General features: G+C 42.9%; 1 protein-coding gene across 2 annotated transcripts in view; it reads left to right on the top strand.

Moving 5' to 3' along the window:
• GRM7 (glutamate metabotropic receptor 7) overlaps positions 1-23,182 on the top strand; it is a 629,590-nt gene that overhangs the window by 282,028 nt on the left and 324,380 nt on the right. For both annotated transcript variants that reach the window (XM_075938705.2, XM_089781232.1), the window contains exon 3: positions 18,923-19,064. In XM_075938705.2, coding sequence (XP_075794820.1) covers positions 18,923-19,064 — 142 coding nt within the window. The remainder of the gene's footprint in view (positions 1-18,922; positions 19,065-23,182) is intronic.

Genomic DNA, 23,182 nt, shown 5'->3' with positions numbered 1-23,182 from the left:
TGTGTACACATTTGATCTGTCCTCTGCTCACTAATTTCTCTTCCCTTGAATGGCGTGTACCATTCCAAGTATCCGAAAAACTCCTTAAAGTAAGCTCCTAGAGAAGTCCCTTCTCCTTCTGCCTCACAAACGCATCATATTTCTTTGTGTGATTTTGTTTCATTCCGTTGGTCTGCCCATCACCTTGTTCTCTGAGCAATAGTAGTAGTAATAAAGTCCCTAGTGGAATTCATGGAGTCTAATGAACTTTTAAGTGTGGGGTCATAACCCTGCTTTAAGTGTAAGATTTGTTTTTCAATTTAAAAAGGCTCTAGTCTGATGAGTTTGTCTTGGGTCAGAGGGAGATTCTTAAACACATAATCTCATTTTTAAAGGTCCAATAATTTGTGACATGGTGGAATTTAAAATAGTAGTTATATGCAGCTAAAGGGAGAGATTTCTAGCGCCCAAAGGAATCCCAGTATTCACCCCTTTCTCCACCCCTCAGGAGCAAAAATGACAGACTAAACTTGTGACTTTCTATGTAAAACTGATTTAGGCCATTTTTAGAAATCTACGTGACTCCCTTGTACAGGTGTACTTGAAGACTAACAGAGACTGGTTTTACAAGCAGAAGACAAAATATACCAATCAAACTTTTTAAAAGTATAAAATAGTCCCAACATTGTGTGTCTGTCACGTGTAGTGCATACAGAATACATGCTAGTATGGCAGAAAGGATTTGGGTGATAAGAGAGGGGGTGTGATACTTAGCTGAAGGCATTGACAGGTATGGGCAGAAGTCTGGAAATAAATTTTGTGCAAGGAATGTATGTGTATGTTTGAATTAGAACAGGGAAGAAGAGGGAAACAATGTTGGAGGGTTGTAAACAATATATAGATATATGAATTTTAGCTTAGCAATAATTAGCTTGTTTTAATTACCTCCCTCTCATTTCCCCCTGTACATTTTCCCATGTAAATAAGATATAGCACATTTATTTTGCCCGTGTAACAGCATCTCCATGCCAGTCAGACTCAGATAATGTTATGTTTGACAAGGCACCTTTCAGAACTATAAGAAAAACCATGAGCTTTCACATTCAGTAAGCAACTGAGACAAATTAGAAATGCTACCCAAGTCCATGTACTCTATGTAGGTCTTCCTGGGGGACCTGAGTGTGATGAAAATGATTCTGTTGTGGATGGTTGCTCTTTTTGATGGAGACTTCAGCCAGGTTTAATGAAGAAACAGCACAGAAACACCACCCTATCTGTCTCTACTTTGGCAACGGCCCAGCCTGGGTCCTGGAGCTGCTGTGATTCCTCAGAGCTCCACTGCACTAAAGATCTGTAACTTGCTCAGCGAGTCCCTGTAATTTCTATTTAGGATATAAAAGACAGACACACAACACTAAGCCTTCGAGACCCCATCTCCCAGTCTATGGAATACTAGTCAAAGCAAAATTGTGGTTGGGGAGAAAGGGAGATCTAGTTGGGTTAGAAAGAGGAGAGGATTAAAGTAGGGACTTATAAATGGGGAAGAGATGGGAAAGGATTAACTCAAATGCTTGGATAACTTCAGAACTGTGCTTTTCTGGGTTATAAAACTGAAGAAGTATGAAGCTTTGCAGTTACAGTGACACAATCCCTTTAGAATGCTACGTTCAAGGAATACTTAGGGTCTTTAAAAGAAATCAAATTGTTTCCTTGTAAAACGCAGAGGAAAATAACACTGACTTTATTCTTTGTTCAGGAATTCGGATAAACACATCCATTCAGCAATTTTTTGTGGCTCTTAATTTAAAGTAACATTTGAATCAAATTAATTCAAAAAGTTAGTAATTAAAAGCAGATAATCTTGCAATGTTCTTCAGCAAGTTTTGTTATCAACAATGTCTGCGTAAAGAACACAAGTACTTAAAAAAGTCTATAGCTACCTGATAATTCATTTAAAGTGTGATAGATTTGGGGGATTTTTAGAGAAGCAAAGTATTGTACCCAAGGAAAATTAGTGTTGGAATCAAAATACTATACAATCACAGGTATCCATGGATACCGAAGCAGTACTAAATATAGTACTTCCATTACATTTATATATTTGGCGTTAGGTGTGTGACACTCTGAACAAGTATTAGTTCGCAGCTAGGTGAACCTGGACAAAGTAGTCACAGAATCACAGAAGTGTAGGGCCTCACTAGATCACCTAGACCAATCCACTGTACTCAAGGCAGCAGTATGGGGTATGAATCTTAGAGGTATAGAACAAAACTTGTTTCCAACAGAGGGTTGTTATTATTGGTTTAAGACAAATTTGCTCCTTCCCAGTTCTGGGCTGTTTCAATGTGGGAGCCTGCCTATCTCTACCCAGCTGTCTGTGGGATAAAGGGTTGCAACAGCACAGCCCTGTCCCCAACAACCTCCCTACATGAGAACTTGTGAAGGACTTCTAAGATGGCAGCCTTATGGATGTCTTCCACAGGGCCTGCACTGGGAAACCCTCCCCTGACCAGATGGCGGGGATTTATAGACTTTTTGTGATGTTAAAGTATATGAAATGAGTAAAAAGCTCAGTATATTAGAGCTTCTGGGCTCCATCTGATTTGATTCTAAGGAAAAATTAAATAGAAAAATGGAAAGAGGTATTATCTGTGTTTTACAAGAGATTGAGTAATGAGCTTAGACATCTACTTCTGAAGGGGTTGATCAAGATATATTTTTAGAATAATAATAATTAATAAGCAATAGGATTTTAGAAACTGCTGAGCATTGGACTCTGTTTCCTCTAATAGTAAAATAACAATTAACTTCAGTGGGAGCAAAGTTAGGTCAATGGTCAGTGCTGGAGGAAATGCTTACATAATATGTAATGCAGAAATAAACTACTCCCATAAAGATTGAAGCACAGTCCTTCAGATGGAGTTTTATTCACCTTTCACAGACCCTCCAAAATGTACACTATTTCTTGAAACACAGTATGTCTACACTACAGAGTTCATTCAAGTTATTTTAATTTGAAATAGTTAATTTGAATTAATGCATCTACACACAAAATGCAGTTCGAATTAGCATTTTGCTAATTCAAAATACTGCATCCACACTGACTGGACACAGACTCGGATTTAAGGTCAGCCAGTACCAGGTCAGGAAGGGCATCAGGTCAGGAGTGTTTGTTTGTGGCTGTTGCCTGAGGCTATCTGAGGCTTGTGCTTAAAGGGACACACACCCCTCCCCTGGCCTGCTGGTTCTCAAGTGTCCCTGCTTGCTTGCCTGCCTTGCTGTGGGACAGCAAAGCATTTGTGTCTCTGAATGCTCTGGTTGCCCTCACTCAGGTCACCATAGCACTCTGCAACATAAGGACAGAGCTGCCCCTGGGCTCTCTGGTGCGTCTCATGGACGCATTGCCATCAGCTTGGCTGCACCTGCTGCAGGCTGCCATCCGGGATGTCCATCTGGGGGCTGTCAGTATCCAGGAATCCCTGCAGGAGAGCGTCCACCCTGAGGAGCACTCAGAGCCTCCCTGGTCTGCCCCACTGGGGGCTTGTGCCTCATTCCTCCCTCACATCCTTCCACATACCCCTCCCTAGCCCCCCTTCCTAATGTCAAATAAAATACATGTATTTTCATAAACGCAAACTCTGTTTATTTTACAAAATTGGGGGGGGGGATGAAACCCTGTTGAGACTTGGGAAAGGAGGTGGGAGTTGGGAGAAGAGAGGGGAGGGGGACACCTGGGAGGAGGGACCTGGAAGCGGGAGGAGAAGCTCAGGGTTGGGGGTCTTTCCAGCCCTCCTGTCTTGCAGCACTGTGCGTGTGGGGGTGTCGGCGTCCCCGGGGGGAAGCAGGTATGACAGGTGGGACAGGTGGGGAGGAGGGGGCTGGGTGGGGAGGAAGAAGTGGTAGCGGGAGCAGGAGGGGGAAGGAGGAGCAATTGCTGGGGTGGCCACAGGGGCTGGAACGGCAGCAGGCACCAATCTCTGCACCAGGGTCTGCAGATGATCCCATATGGCATGGCCCTGGGCAAGCAGCTCTCACAAGCCCTCCTGCTGCAGCTGCAGGTCTTCCTCCACCCAGCACTTCTGGCAGCAGACCTGCCTAGCATATAGTGCCAGGTGCTGCCGGTGGTACTCCTGCAGGTGGCAGGTTATCTTGCTGACCCGGGCGTGGGAGGCTGTCCTTGGTAGGGTGGTGCACCCTGCACTTGAAGGTGGTGCGGCAGTGGTTGAAACCCAGCCCCCCTATGCAAGGTGAGGATGGCAGGTCTCCGCACCATCATGTCCTGCTATCCCCGGGAGTGTGAGCTGGCCCGGAACTGCACCCATACCCCTGTGCTGTATATAGTGTGGGTGTGTATGGGGAAGAGAACGAGGGGAGATGTGCCCTGCCTCTGCATAGAGGGGGCTTGTGAAGGGAGGGCATTGTTCAGTGTCTCTCCCTGGGGTCAGGAGTATGTTATGTGCCTTCATACATACATACATGTGGGTAAAGGCCAAGGCCCCCCTGTGGCAGGCAGCCGGGGCCACATGCCCCGGCTGGCACGGCACATGCACAGTTCCCTGTGAGATCCGTGGTCAGCAAGGCCCACATGCGTAGTCCCTGGGTTCCCTCTCCACTCCCACCCCCACCATCCCGCATAAGGGGACAGTGATGGCACTCACATGTCGAGGCTTCCCCGGCATCGGACAACACAGGCGACAGGCTTGCTGGCACTGCTCTGGGTTCCATGGTGCATGGCACACTCCCTCCAGGCTCCTGGGATTCCTGGAGTACCCTGGTCAGGGCCCTTGGCCCCAGGGTCGATGACCACCTGGGGGGCACGGACCATCTGATTCCCCAGGATGCGGTCCAGGGCATTACAATAAGGGAAGGGGTCTGGGTCTGCCCCTCACTGGGAGCTGACCGCTGCGGCCCTGGCATAGGCCTGCCGCAGCTCTTTAATTTTAGTGCGCACCCGTTCCTGGTTGCGCACGTGGCCTTTGGTGGCCAGGCTGTCTGCCATCCTTCAGTAGATGGCTGCATTCCTGAGTCTAGTGCGGAGATCTTGGACATTGGAAGCCTCCCCCCAAACCTCAATCAGGTCCATGATATCTGCTCTGGACCAGGATGGTGCCTGCCTCTTCCGTCCCCTGGCAGGGTCCTGGGAGCTGCCAGGAAGGTCCTGGGAAGCGATGGAGGGCTGGTTGGCACTTGGTTGCTGGCTAATGCTGGCACCTGGGGCAGGGGCAGGCCCTGTGGTCAAACGGACTCTGCCCCTTTAAGGACTCTGGGGCTGGAGGGGGGGGAAGGAGCAGTAGAGTTTTCCTGGTTTGGCCTAGAGTGGCCACCAGGGGGAAATGGGTAGGGCTGGAGGCCAGCTAATTTGGACTAAGCGTCTACACAGTGCTTATTCCGAATTAGCTAGTTTGAGTTTGGCATTACTCCTCATAGAATGAGGTTTACCAAACTTGAATTAAGCGCTCCGCTATTTCGATTTTAATTTGTAATAGCAGTTTGCTAGTGTAGACGCTATGGAAGTTAATTTGGAATAATGGCTGTTATTCCAAATTAACACTGCAGTGTAGACATACCCTAAATGACATAAAGCACTTGCAACTTGTACTGCTTAACTTTAATTTTAAAATGAGTATTTCTGTTTGCTGGAGAAAATGTTGGAGAAGTTTGAAAGTGGCCCTGACATGGAGAAATAAATAAAAATCTAAAAGAGTGGAAGAGTCTTGTACCCCAAATGTTCCACGTAACCCAGCACTCTGCAGTTTGTGATGTATTTTCCTCCCTGATGAGTTTCCCTGTTTTGGTTATTTTATTTCCTTATGCTGTCATTTTGCGTACAACAAAGTCCTTTTCCATTATCAAATCATAGAGCTAGAAAGGACATCAAGATGTCACCTAGTCAGGCCTCCCCCTTTTCCCCACAGAAGCAGAAATAAGTATACCTACAGGCTACATCTACACTGGCATGATTTTCCGGAAATGCACGTCTAGATTGGCAGGACGCTTTTCCGCAAAAGCACTTAAGAACATAACATAAGAACATAAAAACGGCCGTACTGGGTCAGACCAAAGGTCCTTCTAGCCCAGTATCCTGTCTGATGACAGTGGCCAGCACCAGGTGTCCCAGAGAGGGTGGACCGAAGACAATGATCAAGCGATTTGTCTCCTGCCATCTCTCTCCAGCCTCTGACAAACAGAGGCCAAGGACACCATTTTATCCCCTGGCTAATAGCCTTTTATGGACCTAACCTCCATGAAATTATCTAGCTTCTCTTTAAACTCTGTTACAGTCCTAGCGTTCACAGCCTCCTCTGGCAAGGAGTTCCACAGGTTGACTACACGCTGTGTGAAGAAGAACTTTCTTTTATTAGTTTCAAACCTGCTGTCCATTAATTTCATTTGGTGTCCTCTAGTTCTTCTATTTAGGGAACTAATAAATAACTTTTCTTTATCGGCCCTCGCCACACCACTCATGATTTTATAGACCTCTGTCATATCCCCCCTCAGTCTCCTCTTTTCTAAACTGAAAAGTCCCAGTCGCTTTAACCTCTCCTCATATGGGACCCATTCGAAACCCCTAATCATTTTAGTTGCCCTTTTCTGAACCCTTTCTAAGGCCAAAATATCTTTTTTGAGGTGAGGAGACCACATCTGTACACAGTATTCAAGATGTGGGCGTACCATAGTTTTATACAGGGGCAGTAAGATATTCTGGGTCTTATTTTCTATCCCTTTCCTAATAATTCCTAGCATCCTATTTGCCTTTTTGACCGCCGCTGCACACTGCGTGGAAGTTTTCCGAGAACTGTCCATCATAACTCCAAGATCTCTTTCCTGATTTGTGGTAGCCAAATTAGCCCCCATCATACTGTACGTATAGTTGGGGTTATTTTTCCCGATGTGCATTACTTTAAACTTATCCACATTAAATTTCATTTGACATTTTGTTGCCCAATCACTCAGTTTGGTGAGATCTTCTTGGAGTCCCTCACAGTCTGCTTCTGTCTTGACTATCCTAAACAGTTTTGTATCATCTGCAAACTTTACTACCTCACTGCTTACCCCTTTCTCCAGATCATTTATGAATAAGTTGAAAAGGATTGGTCCCAGGACTGACCCTTTGAGGACACCACTAGTTACCCCTCTCCAATCTGAAAATTTACCATTTATTCCTACCCTTTGTTTCCTGTCTTTAAACCAGTTATCAATCCAAGAAAGGACCTTCCCTCTTATCCCATGGCCATGTAATTTACACAAGAGCCTTTGGTGAGGGACCTCGTCAAAGGCTTTCTGAAAATCTAAGTATACTATATCTACTGGATCCCCCTTATCTGCATGTTTGTTAACCCCTTCAAAGAACTCTAATAGATTAGTAAGACAGGATTTCCCTTTACAGAAACCATGTTGACTTTTGTCCAACAAATTATGTTCTTCTACATGCTTCACAATTTTATTCTTTACTAGTGTTTCGATTAATTTTCCCGGTACTGAATTAGACTTACTGGTCTGTAATTGCCAGGATCGCCTCTAGAGCCCTTTTTAAATATTTGTGTCACGTTGGCTACCTTCCAGTCATTAGGTACGGAAGCCGATTTAAAGGATAGGTTACAAACCACAGATAATAGCTCAGCAATTTCCCATTTGAGTTCTTTTAGAACCCTTGGATGAATGCCATCCGGTCCTGGAGATTTGTTAACATTAAGTTTTTCTATTTGTTCCAAACCCTCCTCTAATGACACTTCAATCCGGGACAGTTCCTCAGATTCATCACCCACAAAGGACGGTGCAGATTCGGGAATCTCCCCAATGTCCTCAGCCGTGAAGACTGAAGCAAAGAAATCATTTAGTTTCTCTGCAATGGCTTTATCGTCCTTGATTGCTCCTTTTATAGCTCGATCATCTAGGGGACCCACAGTTTTTTTTAGCAGGCTTCCTGCTTCTAATGTACTTAAAAAACATTTTGTTATTTCTTTTTTAGTTTTTGGCTAGCTGTTCCTCAAAATCTTTTTTTGCTTTTCTTATTACATTTTTACATTTGATTTGATATTGTTTATGTTCCTTTCTATTTAATCTCACGTTTTGCGGAAAAGCGTCCGTGGCCAATCTAGACGCGCTTTTCCGCAAAAAAGCCCTGATCGCCATTTTCGCAATCGGGGCTTTTTTTGCGGAAAACAAATCTCTGCTGTCTACACTGGCCTTTTTGTGCAAAAGTTTTTCAGAAAAAGACTTTTGCCTGAACGGGAGTAGCATAGTATTTCCGCAGAAGCACTGACAATCTTACATGAGATCGTCAGTGCTTTTGCAGAAATTCAAGCGGCCAGTGTAGACAGCTGGCAAATTTTTCCGCAAAAGCAGATGATTTTGCAGAAAAACTTGCCAGTCTAGACACAGCCACACTGTCCCTGCCAAATATTTGTTTAACATTTTCTTAAAAACATCCAGTGATGGGGATTGCATAGCCTCACTTGGTAATCTGTTCCAGTCTTAACAATCCTTATTGCTAGAAGGTTTTCCCAATATCTAACCTAAATCTCCCTTGCTGCAAACTGTTAATGTTAAAATGTTTGACTATATTTTTTTTCAGAATGTGTGAGTGAGTATTCAATGGAAGGAAGATTTGAGGCAGTTATAAAAGAGAATCTCACATATGTATATGTGGGCCAGAGCAGAGAGAAACAAACCCAAAAGTCTATGTGTTATGCTACTGGGAACACAGTGGTTTTACTGAGTTCTCCTTGACAGTAATTGAAAAAAGTGGGTTGAGCCATTATACTCAAAGTAAAAGCAAGAACTAGGAAACAGATGTCATGGCATCCCATTTACTGTAAAAGTAGTCTCTTCCAATTTGCCATTTGCTTTGTCAGCTCATTGCGCTCTTCGTACTTATACCCAGCCTTCTGGTCACCACTTGCCGCTCTGTTTCATTTGGCTTACTTTCCCCTTTTATCCCATGTTGAGTAGTAATTGCATGCACTCTAAGCAGTATTTTAAGATTGAAATCCTTTGGTTTCCAGTCTCACTTGATCAATTAAAACTCCTCTGGCAGAATGTGAGCATACAGTGGCCATTGTAAGGATCAAAGTGAAACTAAAGAAGCTTCTCTTTGCACAGAGATTAGCCTGTGCTAAGGTTTCTTCCTCATTAACCACTTAGGCTCAGAAAAGTTTTCATTTAAAAATAGAATTTGGGAACAGAATATGTATTTAATGCCTGTAATTTTTGGGGCCTTTTTTTCTTGCTATTACAGTTTTCCTGGACCTCCAGAAGGTCTGGTGCAGTGGATATTGATAATTTTTAATTATAATTATTTGAATAACACTCAAATAGACACATTGAAATAACTTACTGCAGGGAATAGTCATGCAGTAATTGGACTGGATGCAGGCAGCCTTAACCTCTGACCTGATGACCCAGGAGCTAAGCAGTGTCAGACTTGGTCAGTCCCTGGATAGGAGCCTTTTTTTAAAAATTCTACCAATACTCCGAGCAACACTGGATTGCAGAGCAGATTGTTGCCACACAGGGAAGGTTGCAATTAACTAGGGCAGCCTACAAGGTTCTATAGTTTGCACTGAGGGCTCCATTAGTTTGCAGCTAGCTCACAATCTGGGTAGGTGAATAAAGCCACCTTCATTACCGCTGAGTTGGACGTTCTCTGCTGTGCTCTGAGTCTTTCCTCTCTGTTCTCACTGTAGGATTTTCACACCTACACACTCTTGCATTATTCCTCCATGTTTGTGTCTTCCCGGGGTTAGATTGTGATTTCTTTGGAGCAGATGCCATGTAGTAATAGTAGTAGCAGCAGCAGCAACAGTAGTAGTAGTACTGGTTGAACTTCCCAAATCCATGACTTTCTGATCCGGCAACATCTGTGGTCTGGCAGGCCCACAGCTGTTGCTGAACCGAACAGCCCCCGAGAAGGCAGGAGCAGCGCAGGGGCTGGGGAGCCCAGCCAGAGCCAGGCAGCATCTGGAGAACCTCTTCCCTGGTCGGGGAATCCCCGGCATTAGTGGAGCCAGGTGACCAGGAAGTCCCGGCCCCAGGTGAGGAACCCCTGGCCACAGAGGGGCAGTCTGCAGCTGGGTGGCCCTGGCCAGGAATGCCGGCAAATCCCCAGTGGCAGCAGGGTTGGGGTGACCTCTGCCAGGGAACCCCCCTCCAGTTGAACTGGGGATGGTGGAAGTGGGCAGCCAGATTCCCCAGCACTAGTGGGGACAGTTGTAGCAACGGGGTGGGGTATCTGAGTGTCACGGCTGGGGAACCCCCCGACAGCAGCAGGACTGATGGCAGCCTCATGATCCCAGGGAAAAACCTCCGGAAGCAAGGCTGGCAACAGCCAAGTGGTCCCCAGCAGGAAACCCAGGTGACCCGGGAGTAGTGGGCAGGCAGCAGGGTAGGAAGCCGTGCTGGGCCAGTGTTAGAAGGGCCAGTGGCAGGACAGAGAGGCCCAAGGAGAGGAGACTGGGAACGGGGCAGGCAGCAGGGAAGCACTGACCTCCCCTGGTCTGGCCAACTCCCTGGTTCTGGACAGCTCAGGTCCTGTGCGTGCCAGACCAGAGAGATCCAACCTGTGCTAGTAGTAGTAGTAATATATTCTGTAGGGAATATACACATTTATAGTGCTACATAATAATGGATCAAATCCTGCATCAGTTTTTACTCAGCTTCTACTCAGGTTAATTGCTTTTGCCTAGTATAAAAGTGACTTCATTTGGAGAACTGGGTCCATTTCTACTGGGAAGTTGCTTCCAAAAGATTTTTGGGAACTTGGGGGGAAAGCATGCATTTAAATACCAGCACATTGAAATGAGCCAGATGTGAGCAGGATCATGAACCCATATTCCTATGTGCTGCACGGCCACACTAAAGACTTTCCCTGCCATGAAAAGCCTACGGTCTGATCTGATGATTCAACTTTTCCATTAGCTTGATTGGTACATTTTCTTAAACTCCCTTTTAAATGTGTATTAGCTATGTTGTTGCGAGAAGCAAGCTAATTAAGGATGACTGTTTAGTAAAAGATTACAGAAAAGTTTCTCAGGTGTTAGGCAACCAAATTCAATGGGCGTTGATGAACTCCTGACTTCTTTAGGCTGCTTTAAAAATCCCAGCCTAAAACAACAAAACATCAAAGATAAAAGGAACATCTCCAGGAAACTATTAAGTTAAGTGTATCTGTCCTAACCTCTGAGAACAAAATGGTGGCATTCCATATGTATATGTGCTTCAATGTCCATGGAGCTTGAGGATCAAGCCAAAATTGTATCTTTAATTCAAAATTATCTTGCCCCCTAGTGGTTACATTGGTACTTAACTGTCAATATCATAAAAACTTAAAAAACAACAAATAGTCTTGCAGCACCTTAGAAACTAACAAAACATGTAGATGGTATCATGAGCTTTTGTGGGCACAACCCACTTCTTCAGATGATTGGAGTTATTAAAGGTTCGGTTTCAAAATAAATAGGGGATGGGAGAGGGGGGTAGAGAAGGAAAAAAAGGGAAAAGAGAGACTCAAATAGAGTCTCCATGCTGCATGAAGCAGATAGAGAAAGTGCAAATTGTCCTTAAATACTCTTTTTTTAATGTCATTTGGATGTGGAATGTAGCAGGCCATCCAGCCAATGTTTCTGTCATACCTTTGTGACAGGAATCAAACCTGTAAATGAAGTTAAGTTCCAAGACTTTCCTGTGCAGTTAGCTTGTGGAATTGGCCTGAAACAGTATAATGACTTTGAGATCCCTTAAAGAGTGGCCGGGCATGTTAAAAGTTCCCTAACAGGTTTCTGCGTGTTGCCTTTTCAGATATCTGATTTGTGTCCATTAATTCTTTCCTGGAGAGACTGTCCAGTTTGGCCAATATATATGGCAGAGGGGCATTGCTAGTATTTGATGGCATAGATCACATTAGTGGGTGTGCAGTTAAATGAACCTCTGCTACTGTGGCTTATGTGGTTAGGTCCTGTGGTGATGTTGCTTGTGTAGATGTGTGGACAGAGTTGGCATTGGGGTTGATTGCAGAGGTGGGTTCCTGGATGAGTATGATGGAGATGTGCTGCATGATTCCTGGAAAGAATTTCAGTTTGTTGAATTTTAAGAGACTTTTGAAATCTTTTTTTTTTGTACAGCAATGGTTGCTCCTTTGAATTCATATGGCTGACTTCTATGTGACTATTGTATTTAGGTTTTAAAATGTGTGCCTCATTCAGATTTGATATGGTCTTATATATCTCAGTTCCCTCACCCAGACACGTGAAAGCATTACCATAGTATAGTTGAGCTGATGTTAATCATTTTGTCTTGTCCCAAAGGAAGATGGCAAAATAAGTAGCAATGACATTTACTGGAGGATGACACAGACTGTAAAATGTAAATAATGTTACATCACACCATTTGAGAACAGACTGGGGTAAGAAGCTTTAGGAAGTGAATAAATTATGTGATTTGATATTCATTCTCTGTTTTGTGTACAAAAAGAGAGGACACAAATTTAATATGACAGTTCAACCCAGCGATGATCTGCAAAGGATCTGTAATCTGGATAGATACCTTGAGCAGTCCCATAATCTGTTCATGCTCAGACTTCCAAACACTAGTGAATGTTATAATGTCACAACTTTCCCCATGTGTTTCGAGACTCCCAAGAACTAACCCTCTTAGGGATTCTCCCAAGAATCCTCAAGAGTGATAATAACACCTCTATATTTTCTACTAGTCATGAGAGAAAGGACTAGCTTTTGCTTGTATTTTGTTTGAGGAAAAAGGTTTTGGAGATCTTGTTAGAGTTTAAGTTGAAATGTTGTTGTTGTGTCTCTACTGCTAGGGTCCTGCAGTTTTGGGAAGTGTAATGACTGGAACAATGTAAAGCAATTTGATCAGTCAGCCAGAAAGGCTCATACAACTGGGAATGCAAGTAACATAAAGCCAAGCAATTTTCAAGTTGCTTTTTGGGGGAAGTTTGTCTTATGAGCATTCCTGTTTCTGGGTCACTTGCACTGTATTACTGCCTTACATGCTGAACAAGAGCATGATTGGAGAATGCTGCTGTCTATCAGATCTATTCCTGGTAGTTCATTGAAAGATCTTTTGTCACAGCAAAAATATTTCATTGTAGCATGATGGGGTTATAATAGATGCCTGAAATAAGACTCTATAGAGTTCTACAAATAGAAGGGAGACCAAAAAAATAGTTTCAAGAGGTGAGTTGCCATCATCCTGCAAAACACATGAAGAGTTCTCCAAAGGATTAGGATTATGTAAGGTATTTTTTTCGCTGTTAGAACAACAATTTGTGTCGTAGTGCTATCCTCAGCCTTCCTTTTAATGTGCCTGCTTTCATGAATGCAACTGCTTGTTCCACCCGCTAGTCTATATATGTGAGTCACCTTGCTGGCCTCCAGCTACCCAAAGAGCATGTCCAAAATGGCTATGTATTAATATTTGAGGACACAATCACAAACCCATCGTATTCTGTTTTCCTCTTATCCATCTATTTGATGATGTCAGGAAAATAGCAGAATTCTTAAAGATAATTATATTACTATCCATGAATCTCCCCAACATCTCCTATGGGAAGAAAAAAAAGAAAAAAAAACCCCTTTGATTAATCAAAGAGCTAATCTCAAAGCTGATGCACTTGTATAACTCCTGTTGACATTGATGGAAGAGACTCAGTATACATCAAAGGGAGAATGAATTATGCCCTTCAATGTTTCCAAGACATTTCCATTTCTACTAACTCCTCTTTCATATTTGAATAATATTATTAGTGCTAAAAAGAATGAAAATCTTAATGAAGAAGCTGCTTGTTCAATTATATAAAGAGACTATGTTTATGCTTCCAGAACTAAATCTCCCCTTCTCTAGGCATACTGGTGATAGCAAGTTGGGGGGGGGGGGGGGGGGGGGACTTGGTGTCTGATTGCAGCATTGATTGAAAGCCAGCAAGGCTCTCAAATATATTTCAATCCCAATTTTTTTCAGATTTTTTTCCATTTGTCATTTATCTCTATAAAGGACTTCTGCATTTTGGTTCAAAATGTAAATTATTTCCCTCTTCAGTCATTAGACAAAAGCAAAACAGCAACAATAGCCTCTCTGAGTAAGCAATGGATCTACAGCATTATTTTTAGTGAAACCAATCTGTGAGTTGATGCCATGATATCTTGAGTTTATATATTGTCAGCTGCTATGGGTATGCAATGGCATTACTTATCAGTGGAATGAACCAGGATCAGTTTAAACTGCAGAACGCTGAGATTCACTCTAATTGCTATGGCAGTTTGTAGCTACTCAAAGCATTTGTCAGTTCTTCTCCTTCAGTGAAGGGTAATATATTACTTCAGTGGTCCTGTGACAAAATCCTTAATTTGCAACTCTTACAATTTTACTGCTTAATTCTCTCTGAGGATTTTACCTCAGGAACACTGTGAATTAATTTGACAGTTTAAATAACTTACATTTCCTCTTGTCTTACGAGTGCAAGTTGAGTACAAGAAAGTAAAACTTATTCTGTCTATGCCATTTGGACAAGTTGCAACAGTAAAACGCACATTTTTTGTCCATTCCCCATCCAGTTCATTGGACATGTATTATTGTTGCAGAATTAAAAATGACATGACTCTATCTGTATCAATATAGATTTAAACTCTTCGGTACGAGTTTAAAAACTTGAATGGCAACACGAGCTAATGCCATTAGTCTAGCATTTGGCATGTGTCACTTTGCCATTGCTTTAAATAAATTGCAGGGTGCCAGTCCATTCAGACTGGAGGGAGGCAAATAATATAGTTGCCCTTTTGACAAATGCCAGCAGGTTTGTGTGGGACTTTTTTGTTCAGTGGGTTCTTTTCTCTTTGGAAAGCACTTTGGTGAAATAAATGTAGGGTTTATTCCCTTCAGGCATTTATATTTACAGAATGCACATAATTCCAGTTATCAGTGAAGAGATGTAGCAAAAATGACTGAAAAACTCACCTTGGCCATGTTCTTCTGTGTAGATACCTCTGTGTAGCCCTTTAGCCAGAGAAAGTCCCCTCAGACATTTTCCTGTTTTAAGATCCTGGAGTCTCTCTGGTTCCTGTTCTGTCACCTAGGATTTCCTTTAGTCCCAATTCACAGAGTTCTTTGTTCTCAGTACTGACCATAGGCTTAGCTTCTGGTTCTAGTTCAAATGGCCGTGGACATAATTCTCCTTCTGCCCAGATACTCTCCCCAATGAGATTCCGCAGACACGTGCAGTTGTGACCAGTGTGCATTGCAGCTACCTTTTACCTCTCTTCCATGCACACAGCAGAAAGCATATGACACATAATATACATAAACTCTATCTGGGGTGGATGCAACATTTGAAGCCCTTGATATTCAAGTTTTTTCTATTAAGTACTAATATAGCAAATATACCCCATTTATTCAATATCAAGTGGTAATTTCATCTTTGTCATAAAAATATATCAATCTGAAGAACCATGTGTCTATGGATTCAAACAATCTTTAATGCAGCTGTAGCCTTGACACAGAAAGCCTTTGTAGTTGTTTACAACTCTCAACCCCACCCCCACTGTGTTTTATGTCCACTTTTTCCTCCCATCAACCTATGGAGTGAAGAAATATTGCAGTCTGTGTACCTTCTTATTCATACCTTAGGAAAGCCTGTTGTAAAGCAATCTACCTCCCCAGCCTAAAGTTATCTTAAAGTTTCTTGATGATCCTGTATTTCAAAATATGCTCATTATCCATATCTATCATTTTCTGTGCATGTCTTGAGATCTCCCTCTGATGGTACCTTGAAACATCTTCATTTCTCTCTGTTTCTAAGGCTAGGTCTACACTACAAAGATAAATCAGAAAAAGGAACCAGAATTAAGGAATACCAATTGCAGCCAACATACTTTCCGATTTACTTCTGAAAGAGGCTGTTCCAAAATTTGGCCTATCTACATGGGGGCAAATTTCAGAAAAAAAACCCCTCTTTCGGAACATCCCTTCTTCCTTGTAAAATGAGGTTGACAGGGATACCAAAAAAACGCATCCGCTTTTCCGGAATTTTTTTCAGAAAAGCGGACACATTCCTTTGACATGGCAAAGCATTTCCGGGATACCGGAAAAGCTCTGCAGTCTAGACATAGCCTAAGTTATGGAGAATTATACTGGATTACAGAGCACATCAGCACTATCTTCAGATATGTCTAAATAATGGTTTGTTTTAGGACACTAAGGCTCCTTAGTCTTGACTCTATGAAATATGCCTGCTTCTGTTCACCACCATGTCAGAGTAGGAGCCTCTTGAAAGAACATTGTAGCAGGAGAGTACATATTTTCAAGTGACAGGTCTGGCACTTTGCAGCAATCTACTTTCACCTCCCCCCTCAATGAATTCTCCCAAGTCTCCAAATCTCACTTAGGGGAGAAATGGGAGACTCTCAAAGGAGAGACAAAGTGGAATTCGTGGCTTGATGGAGTGCCAGAAAGGCCTTTAAAGTAACAGTGCCTTAAAAGTACAGCTAATAAGTTGAGAGATTTTTTTTTTTCATTCGGGGAGACAAAAGGGGAGAGAGAGCTTGATTGTCAAGATAAAGTCACTTAGTGGCAAGTAGATATTAATTGCTTTCTCAGTTTGCTTCTAGGCCAGGCCCATCTACTGGTATCTTTGTATGTATTAAATACAAACATTTACTCATAGATGTACAGGCAGTCCCCGAGTAACGCGGATCCGACTTACAACGGATCCGCAGTTATGAACAGGGCTTTTCTCGCCCCAGAGGACGGGAGCGGCGGGACGCCCAGATGCACCGCGGTCCGCCGCCCCCATCCTCCGGGGCGAGAAAAGCTGCTCCCCGTCTCCCTGGTCTGCAGGGAGACGGGGAGCAAAGCCTTGGAGCACGCCCACAGCGGGACAGCCCAGGCGTGCTTGAGCTGTCCCCCTGCGGGCATGCTCCGCGGCTTTGCTCCCCGTCTCCCTGGTCTGACCAGCAGACCAGGGAGATGGGGAGCAAAGCCTCAGAGCACGCCAGCAGTGGGAGAGCCGCGGCGTGCCTGGACTGTCCCACTGCCCGTGTGCTCTGGGGCTTTGCTCCGTGTCTCCCAGGTCAGCAGACCAGGGAGATGGAGCAAAGCCGTGGAGGACTTGGGCGGTCCCGCCACCCCCGTCTCCCTGGTCTGCTGGGGGGGGGGGGGGTGCAGCTAGTGCCACCCCCAGCAGACCAGGCTTTTCTTGCCTACCCCTGGGGTAGAGCAGCTGGGGGCTGCCGGGTTGGTCCCGCAGCGCTGCTCCGGACCAACCCGGCAGCACCCCAGCTGCTCTGCCCCAGACGTCCTGATTCAGCCGCTGCTGGTCAGTTTCAGCAGCGGCTGAATCAGGACGCCTGGGGCAGAGCAGCTGGGGTGATGCTGGGTTGCTCCAGTAGCGCCGAGGACCTGCGCTACTGGAGCAATTCAGCAGCACCCCAGCTGCCCTGCCCCAGGCGTCCCCAAGTCAGCCGCTGCTGAAACTGACCAGCGGCTGACTACAGGAAGCCCGAGGCAGAGTTGCTCTGTCCCAGGCTTCCTGGAATCAGCCGCTGATCAGTTTCAGCAGCGGCTGACTTGGGGTTTCTTAAGTTGAATCTGTATGTAAGTCAGAACTGGCGTCCAGATTCAGCCGCGGTTGAAACTGATCAGTTTCAGCAGCGGCTGACGCCAATTCCGACTTACATACAGATTCAACTTAAGAACAAACCTACAGTCCCTATCTTGTATGTAACCCGGGGACTGCCTGTACTTGGCTATTTGAGTGCCCCGACACATCCAAAAAATGCCGTATTGAGGGGAGTTATTCTCTTGACAGCAGTGAGACCTAGAAATACAATCCAAGAATTAACCCAGAGTGGTATGTGAGCCTTCTCCTCTGCTGCTCTTTGCTCTGGCTTAGATCTTCCTCATCAATTTTCCCTTTATTTTTAAATCTTATCTGAAAACATCTCTTTTCTCTTTTTTTTCAGCTACTTAATTACTTATCCTCACTGCTATTTCCTATTATGCATCTCTGAGAATTCATTAATTAACACTGTGAAGTATTGTGAGGGAGAGAGTTTGTATCTAAGATGATATAAAAGTTGAAAGATATTATAATTAGGTAACAGAAGAAGAAAGGCATTAGTATGATGCGAAGAACTCCACTGACAATGTAAAATAAGAAATGAAATTATTTTTCTAAAACAAGATTAATAATTTAAACATAATTATATTAATTATGTTTGTTTGGTGGCTTTGTGTATCTTGCTACCATTATGCTGGCTGCAATTGGTGTTCCTTAATTCTGGTTACTATCTGTGGATTAAATCTTGCAAATATTTACTCTCTTATGAGTACTTACTCAGATGTGGTAACCTCATTCACTGTAAAGATTGACACTTGCATGAAAAATCATGTGTGAGATTGTGTATTGACAACATTGGAGTTCCTGTGTTATTATTCCTCTTTCAATTTCCCTTGTTGGAACAGTTTCTATGGATTTTTTTCTATTTATGCAGTTTAAAGAAAAAGCTGTTATGCCAAATAAGGTTGCTCTGTATTCTATGTGTTTGTTTAGGTCTTTATCAACCTCTATTGCCTTCCCGTTTACTTTTTTATTTCAGTCTTTTTTATCTTGTCCAATTCCATCAGGTGTATATTGTTTAGTTAAGTTCTTTTTCTCTTTTGCATGCTTATTTTTGTCCATCTATGAGTCTACGCATCCCCACGCATATTGTGTCTATCCTATTGTATTGCATACCCTTTCCAAGAGGAAAAAGAAGAAAAAAAGTAGGTGCAAGAATGGCTAAATAGACTTAACCCTTAGTTCAACTACAGTATTAAGATGGTGATCAAGTATTGATGTCTTTTCTCTCCCCTTCAACGTCTAACTTCTGTGTATTTTCCATGCTCTTCTCCTTGCTCTTCAGTTACAGATTTCTTCTTCCTTTTCTCAAAACAGGTGGACTCTGCATTGCTCAGTCACTGAAAATTCCCCAGGACCGCAAAGAAAAGACCATAGACTTTGATAAAATTATCAAGCAACTTATGGATACTCCCAATGCCAGAGCCATTGTTATTTTTGCCAATGATGAAGACATAAAGTAAGTATGACTGCAGAGTTCATACATTTGTGCTTACTAGTTTTATGGATTACAGTAGACAAAGTAAACAACAAAATGCACAGCAATGGAATGGAGTGTTCTATTGGTAGAAATCTGTGGATCGTGTATAGAGAGGTAGAAGAAGAATATATAGTATATTTTGCTATACCCCAGATGAATGGTTCTCAAACAGGGGTATGTAGAGTTGTTCCTGGGGGAACATCTAGCTATCATCTATATAGTTGCCTAATTTTATGAAAGGTTCCATACAAAATATTTGTAAGTCAGGACAAACTAGAATTTCATACAATGACTTATTTATACGGTGTTATATACTGTGCACTGAAATATAAATACAATATTTATATTCCAATTGACTTATTTGGCAATTATATGGTAACATTGAGAAAGTAAGGAATATTTCAGTAATAGTGTGCTGGGGATGATTCTATTTTTATGTCTGGTTTTGTAAGCAAGTAGTTTTTAGGTGAGGTGAAACTTTGGGGTGTGCAAGATAAATCAGTCTTGTGAAAAGTACAGTAGTCTTGAATGATTGAGTGCCATTTCCCTAGAAGGGAAAAGGATTTCATGATTTGCATTTTTATTCTCATGATAAAGAAATTCATTTCATGATTGAAAGCAAATAAGATGTGCATAACCACTATCTTTTCAAATTCAGTCTAAAATAAATAATATTGTTCTTCATTTTTTCCTATAGCATCTCATGTGATCCCGAAGCTCTCTACAATCTGTGGGCATGACTATGCAGTTGTTCTAAATACAAAGGTGCCATTGTATCTAAATGAGAGTTATTCTCACATCAGGGCTTCAGGATCACATTATCCAACTTGGACATTCAGTCACCTCTGCTACTGTATAGGAAAGTGGTAGCAAGCCATGCAGTGAACACACAGAATTCTGCACAGAGATAGGGGAAAGGCATTTTGATCAAGGTCATAATAACATCAAGGGATCATTAATCATATCAGACAGGATGTTGGCTTTTGAAGATTCATCTCAAAGATGGCACCCTTTTCAATAAACTTCACAAAAATCAGCTTCTCTACCTGGGAAGGATGAAAGACTCAGTTTAACCAACCTGTATCTTAGATTGAGTAGTTAATGTACACATAATTTCCATTCATATCTTAAAACCTTAATATGCTGCTATTCTAAGGAAGATCCTTTATAGCATCACTATTCTTTCAACAGGACATATGTGGACTTTTACTCACAGGACTTTGTCTAGTATGAATAGCAGGGAAAAATAGTATCTGGAGTGACTTAACGTGGAGGCAAGACCAATCCATGCTTAGCAGAACACTCATTCCTTCACCAGGGCTTAGGAAGGAGCCAGTGTATGTCCAAATGCCATACCAGCATCACTGTGAGCTGCTGCCATTTTGCTCTGCCTCTTCCCAATCTCTTTTGGTTGCACTGGCCTGTGTGAGCCAGTGGCACAAAACTTTGGTGATGCAGCCATTCGTATAAAAGCCACAGCTCAGACAGTTGCTTTTCTTCCAGCCTGAAGCATAGGGAGCACCAATTAATCTGGAGTGTATGCTGCTGGGGAGCTGGAGGATCCATCAATGCCATAGTCCCTTCCCTATGGGCAGCAGCTAGAGGAAAAGCTCCAAGGAGCTGTTGTGGATGCTGCATCATCTTCTGTGGAGTACAAGCCAGTGTGGTCCACAGTGAGGGACCCAAGCACTCATCTGTGAGAGACTACTGATTAGGATCCCACAGTATTCCAGTGCAGGGCCACAGGATCCAGTGTAGAACCCTGGGACCCAGAAAAACTCTGGTGAGACACCCCAATGGGACCAGACTGAGACCCTAGAACACTCTAGGGCAGAACCACAGGATGTAGTGTAGGGCATCTATCAGGTACCAGGGCTGAGACTTGAGTGAGAGCTCCAGGCCTCATGTAGGCCCCCATTAAAACTATCTACTGAGAAAATCCAGACCCTAATGTATGCCAGAGCAGGGCCACAGCAAAGATCCCAGATCCTTACATGTACCAGTACAGTACCCTTGAGTGGGGCTCCAGAGAGGGACCTGAAGTCCTGCTAACTAATCCTGGTACAGCACCATTCACGCCTGCTCTTCTATATCTTATTGTTGTACCTCAATAGCTTCTAAGGGTACGTCTAGACTACCGCGTTTTGTCGACGGAAGTTTTGTCGACAGATACTGTCGACAAAACTTCCGTCGACAAAGAGCGTCCAGACACATTGAGTTCTGTCGACAAAGCAAGCTGCTTTGTCGACAGAACTCCGTAGTCTGGACGCAATGTTACAGGCAATAACACCTTCTGTCGACAGAGTTCTGTCGACAGAAGGTGTTATGCCTCGTAAAATGAGGTATACCAGCGTCGACAAAACTGCTGAGTTCTGTCGACGTTATGTCGACAGAACTCAGCGGTAGTGTAGACGCTGGTATAGTTTTGTCGACAAAAGTCCACTTTTGTCGACAAAACTAGGTAGTCTAGACACACCCTAACTATCACCCTAGTGATGAGCATGTTAGATTCAAGTGGGTGGAGACGAGTGCTTAATTAGTGCCAGGACTGAGCCTTGGTACCTACAGGCATAACAGTTCATAGCTCCAGCACCTCTGGGCTTGCCGCATTAGTAATGGAAGTAAAACAAAATTGCATAAGCTGCAGCACCTCTTTCATTACAAATTAAGCAAAGGTGGAAATTGAGCTGCAGTAGAGCTCAGAGAACCACCACTTTAATTTCCTCCATTTGACCCCGTCCTATACTATCTAGATATTTCTTCATGGAGCTTGTAAACAAACTTGATGTAATTAAGGTACCATATTAAGATCAATCCAGACATCGTTTTATACTTCTTAATTGAATATAAACTAACCATCTTGTTTAGTGGCTATGGCAAGGGTTTAATTCTTTTATGGCCTATGAGGGAAGATTGAAAGAATTGGGTTTGTTGAGTCTGGAAAAGAGAAGACTGAGAGGGGACATGATAACAGCTTTCAAATATCTAAAAGTGTGTTACAAGGATGAGGGAAAAATATTTTCTTTAAAATCTGATAATAGGACAAGAAGCAATGGGCTTAAATTACAGCAAGAGAGGTTTACCTTGGATATAAGGAAAAACTTCCTAAATATCAGGGTGGATAAGCACTAGAATAAATTGCCTAGGTTGATGGAGGTTGCCGAATCTCCATCATTGGACATTTTTGAGAGCTGGTGAAACAAACACCCAACAGGGATGACCTAGATGGTGCTTGGTCTTGCCGTGAGTGCCAGGGACTGGACTTGATGACCTTCCAGTACTAGCATTCTGTGATTTGAGAATCAGAATTCTTGGATTCTGTTCCTCACTCTGTGACTGATTCACTTGGCAACTCTGGGCAAATCACTAATCACTGGAATATCTTGTGGGCAAGCAGACAGCTACATATGTGCAGAGAACTCATTGACTGCAGTCTGTGTGGGGGCAGCACTCCACCAGAGTCGAAGAAGTTGCAGCCTCAGAGCTTTAGACTTTTAGGACTCAAATATAATGAAAACACTAACATATTTTACAGAGACATTGAGAGACATTTGTAAAACATTGAAGTTTCTTGGATGGAAGTTGCTATATACACTGTACTGATGGGCATCTTACCAATGGTAGTATTAATAAACAATATATTTGCTGTTGCTAATTGCAGCCGTTAGAGATAAAATGGCTTGGATGTTCAATAGCACCTGCATAGATCACATTTCATTTCCTTTTCAGGATATTTTAATAATTTAATTTAAAAGCAATTAAATTCCAGTCTACCCTTCACCAGAAATACATTTGCTTATTCCAAAGTAATTTGTGGTATAATTTCTAAATTAGCAGGGAATTTTCAAGGTTCTGTCAATTGCTAGTGGTATAAGTATACTAACTGCTTCTAAGATTTCACGAAAGATCAGAGACGAAATCCTGGCTCCATGAAAGTTAGTGGCAAAATTCAAACTAACTTAAATGGTACTGGGATTTCCTCTTTAGAATGAAAGAACAAAAAGAAAGATAGACTCCTTTGAAATTATCATGATCATGTATAGAGACCTGCACGCATACAAAATTGGTATACACATTTGCAAAAATGATCCACAGAT

Source organism: Pelodiscus sinensis, chromosome 11, assembly GCF_052426305.1.
Source record: "Pelodiscus sinensis isolate ZL-2025 chromosome 11, ASM5242630v1, whole genome shotgun sequence".
Lineage (NCBI taxonomy): Eukaryota > Metazoa > Chordata > Testudines > Trionychidae > Pelodiscus > Pelodiscus sinensis.
This window is presented reverse-complemented; position numbering and strand designations above follow the sequence as displayed.